General features: G+C 44.7%; 1 protein-coding gene across 1 annotated transcript; it reads right to left on the reverse strand.

Annotated features, from left to right (window-relative positions):
• Window positions 1-316: 316 nt before the first annotated feature.
• On the reverse strand, window positions 317-4,103 carry LOC139419166 (protein ANKUB1-like). The gene is made up of 5 exons (XM_071169436.1): window positions 4,095-4,103; window positions 2,147-2,357; window positions 1,889-2,003; window positions 1,001-1,550; window positions 317-385 (listed from the first exon to the last, which is right to left on the reverse strand). The coding sequence occupies exons 1-5, from the start codon at window positions 4,101-4,103 to the stop codon at window positions 317-319; spliced, it is 954 nt and encodes a 317-aa protein (XP_071025537.1).
• Window positions 4,104-4,326: the final 223 nt, after the last annotated feature.

The raw sequence follows: 4,326 nt of genomic DNA on the forward strand, positions 1-4,326 counted from the left end.
TACTACAAATAGCCAGTGAAATATGATACGTTTTTTGTTACTTGAGAATAGGTATGACTGAGAATCCACTGCCTGCCGTTGTAAACTTTCTGCACACAAATCAAACACAGTACTGACTATATCTATAAGCCTCATCCAAAGGAACGAAATTCTAAGTCGTCCGCACTGTTTCAGGCATCATTCGTTCCAAAGTCTCATCTTGTTCACTGTAAAAAATAAAAAAATAAATTAAATAAGAGTTCCTTTTTGGACAATTCCAGGTTGTCCCTCCTTGTTTCAGTATGTTTAATCTGCCTAATGACCAGGATCCTGGTGTCTACCCAATGTGCTGAGCACTCCTCCTGGCCAGAGTCTGCGCTACATTCAGCTGCTGCAACCATGGTATCTGTGTGAAGGCACTGTTAGAGAGTCAATCAACCAGAACAAGGTTAGGAGACCAAATCTGTGTCCTAGCATTGTGAAATACTGTATATGTAATGGCTTCAATACATTAATGAAGCGCCCTTACATTCTATCCTCTCCCCATACTGAAACAACTTGTTAGGGTGAACCAATAAGACTGACACTATATACCTTCTAAGCATGATAGTTGGCTCATGATTTGTTTCAGGACTTGTTAGGGTAAACCTATAACAGCTTCTAACCCCAAGTCATAAGACTGCTGAACAATTAATCAAATGGCCACTGGACAAGTTCAACTGTTTTATTATTTGTTACTTTAGTTTATTGGGTAAATATTCTCTTCAACTCTTCTTGAACTGCACTGTTTGTTAAGGGCTTGTAAAGTAAACATTTCACGGAAAGATCTACACTTGTTGTATTCAGCGCATGTGACAAATTAAAGTTTGAGTTGATTTGATTTGACTATGTACCTTCTAAGCATGATGGTTGGCTCATGATTTGTTTGTACTGAAATCTATTCAGGGAGGATAAGGGTATATCATAGGCAGTGATGTAGTGGTAAAACCATTGACTGGTAAAGAGAGGCTGTGGACATCACCCTGATACCCGCCTTGGCCTCACTCCTCCTGGGCTTGGAGGACATCTTGGGGAGGGTGAAGTCGTCCACCAGGACCGTGTCGCCCACCCTGGTCCTGAACGGAGCCCTGTTGAGGCCCATGCAGTGCCTGGATGCTGCCCTCCTCTGCCCCAGCCTCACCCAGCCCTTTATCTGGAGATATGTCCGCATGGGCAGGGCCATACCTGGGAGGACCACCACAGAGCACAGCCTGGTGGCCAGGTGACTCACACACTCTCTGTGGCCGTACTGAAGGGCGATCCTCAGGGGGTCACGACCCTGGGGATCCCGACAGGCAAGGGTCAGAACGCTGCTGGCGATAAAGAGTTTGAGGATGGTGAGCTGGCCTCGTTCGATGGAGGCGACAGCGGGACACTTGGCGACGTCGGGGTGGGCCGTCTGGTGGCACCACTCACGGTAAGGGTGAACCCCCACCGGCTCAATGACACGCACCCCCCTCTCCAGCAGCCAGCCGGCCAGGTCCAGGTGGCCCAGAGAAGCAGCGATGTAGAGTGCCACCCGGAGCTGGAACCTGGAATAATACAGAATCAATGTATTTATAACACGTTTCAAGTTTTTTTTGTCAAGTTCACAAGATACAGTGGGTTATAAAACAGTACAATAAAATGCTTACTTGCAAGCTCTTTCCCACAATGCAGTATTAAATATCAGGGTAAGAGGAAAAAACACGAGAATATAAGCTATATACAGGGTCAGTACTATCATTGTAAACTATATACAGGGTCAGTACCATTATTGTAAGCTATATACAGGTTCAGTACCATTATTGTAAGCTATATAAAGGTTCAGTACCATCACTGTTGATAGTAAGTCTATCATACAGTTCAGTGTGTAGATGTGTATTCTGACCTCATCACAGGTCTCTCCCTAGACAGGTGTCGTTGGACGGTCAGTCTGTGTCCCAGGAAGCAGCCTCTGAGAAACTCCGCCCACCCATCCCAGGTGTCCAACCGTAGAGTAGCCCCTGAGAGACAGAGACACATGCAGGTTGTCCTCCTGGTTTCCATGAACCAAGAATGTATTCCATACAGTCCATTTGTCTCTGTGTTACATCCATAAGGTGTTGAGCCAGAGGACCATTGATCTACTGCACAAGGAAGGCCATACCCAGGTCAATGGCGTAGTCGTGCAGCCGGTTCCAGTCGTAGAGTTGCAGGCCGGTGGGAGAGCTCAGTCTGAAGGAGCTGACGGGAAGCCCACACTGCTGGGACACCAGGGTCATGAGCCTGGCCACAGACGTACTCAGGAGAAACACAGTGCCCAAGACTGAGAGGGTCTCCCCCGTCACGGCACTGAACACACGCACCACCGGCTCCCGCTGAAGTATAAGACCATGGACATACAGTAAATTCACTTGTTTTACATAAATACCTATGTTGTGTTTATACACCGAGTACACAAAACATTATGAACACCTGTTCTTTCCATGACAAAGACTGACCAGGTGAATCCAGGTGAAAGCTATGATCCCTTAATGATGTCACTTGTTAAATCCACTTCAGTGTAGATGAAGGGGAGCGGACAGGTTAAAGAAGGATTTTTAAACCTTGAGACAATTGAGGCATAGATTGTGTATAAGTGTGCAATTCAGAGGGTGAATGGGCAAGACAAAATATTTAAGTGCCTTTGAACGGGGTAGTAGGTGCCAGGTGCACTGGTTTGTGTCAAGAACTGCAATGCTGCTGGGGTTTTTCACACTCAACAGTTTCCTGTGTGTATCATGAATGGTCCACCACCCAAAGAACATCCAGCCAACTTGGCACAACTGTTGGAAGCATTGGAGTCAACATGGGCCAGCATCCCTGTTGAATGCTTTCGACACCTTGTAGAGTCCATGCCCCAACAAATTGAGGCTGTTCTGATGGCAGAAGGCGGGGTGCAACTCAATATTAGGAAGGTGTTACTAATGTTTGGTACACTCAGTATATATAAGTTAGGAGTCATATAATTACAGGGGTAAGATGAAGTGGCTCCTTTGCACTGATCTTAGGTCTGGTTTGTGTTTTTACTGCTAATGGTAAAGGTTAGGATTTGGTGAGAGTAAACTGATCTGTGCCCAAGGGCAATTTCTATCCAGAGACAAATCAAAGGTCCATGCTATTTAAATTTATAATCTACCACCATCTCGTGGCTCAAACTTGTAACAACATTTTCTAATTCATGTGCTGTACTGAGTTTTGTTCTATCACATTGAACACTAATCTGGGTGCAGATTAAATTGAACACTAATCTGCGTGAAAATTAAATTGAAGACTAATCTGGGTGCAGATTAAATTGTTAACAGAAATATTATGAATATGTATTTCAATGAACCCAAAGGGCCTCTTCTTCTCCTACTATACGGCCTGCTGTGCTCTACTGTACTCTGCTGTACTCTACTGTACTCTACTGTACTCTGTCTGCTGTACTTTACTGTAGTCTGCTGTGCTCTACAGTACTCTGCTGTACTCTGCTGTGCTCTACTGTAGTCTGCTGTACTCTGCTGTACTATACACCACTGGGTATACAGACTCTTCAGATACTGTTAGCGAACACCAGACTGAGGTCGAGGCGATTACATGGGGAAAAGGTTTATGACTGTAAGGGTGTTTGGTACAAAGGCAACACTACATCGGGCCACATTTCAGCTCTATCCCAGGTCAACCATACAATACTATAGATTTCCACTCTAGTCAACCAGCAAGAAGGAGAGACAGACAGAAGGTCTGGCTTTGACTATGTCAATGATGGGATGTGTAAGTAAGGAGTAAAGAACACAAATAAACATTATTCTGATGGTTACATTTGTACTTAGATACATAACCACTCTCCTCTGTTAGCAAATCTTCCACAGAACTTTGTGGAACAGAGTGAGTTCTGTCCCTGTCTGGCTCTGGACATGTACCCAGGGACCTCTGTACAACAACACTTCACACTCACGAAGCAGTGTTCTTACTAACCAATCACTCTACCATAACCATGGTCTCGGTATAAAGCAGTGTCCTTACTAACCAATCACTCTACCATAACCATGGTCTCAGTATAAAGCAGTGTCCTTACTAACCAATCACTCTACCATAACCATGGTCTCGGTATAAAGCAGTGTCCTTACTAACCAATCACTCTACCATAACCATGGTCTCAGTATAAAGCAGTGTCCTTACTAACCAATCACTCTACCATAACCATGGTCTCAGTATAAAGCAGTGTCCTTACTAACCAATCACTCTACCATAACCATGGTCTCGGTATAAAGCAGTGTTCTTACTAACCAATCACTCTACCATAACCATGGTCTCGGTATAAAG

The sequence above is a fragment of the Oncorhynchus clarkii genome, chromosome 1 (assembly GCF_045791955.1).
Source record: "Oncorhynchus clarkii lewisi isolate Uvic-CL-2024 chromosome 1, UVic_Ocla_1.0, whole genome shotgun sequence".
Taxonomy (NCBI): Eukaryota; Metazoa; Chordata; class Actinopteri; order Salmoniformes; family Salmonidae; genus Oncorhynchus; species Oncorhynchus clarkii.

Excerpts from the sequence above, each read along its gene's own strand:
- LOC139419166 (XM_071169436.1), bottom strand. Across the intron at positions 1,551-1,888 it reads AGGGAGAGACCTGTGATGAG|GTTCCAGCTCCGGGTGGCAC; the intron begins GTCAGAATACAC and ends GTATTATTCCAG. Across the intron at positions 386-1,000 it reads AGGCCAAGGCGGGTATCAGG|ATACCATGGTTGCAGCAGCT; the intron begins GTGATGTCCACA and ends GCCTTCACACAG.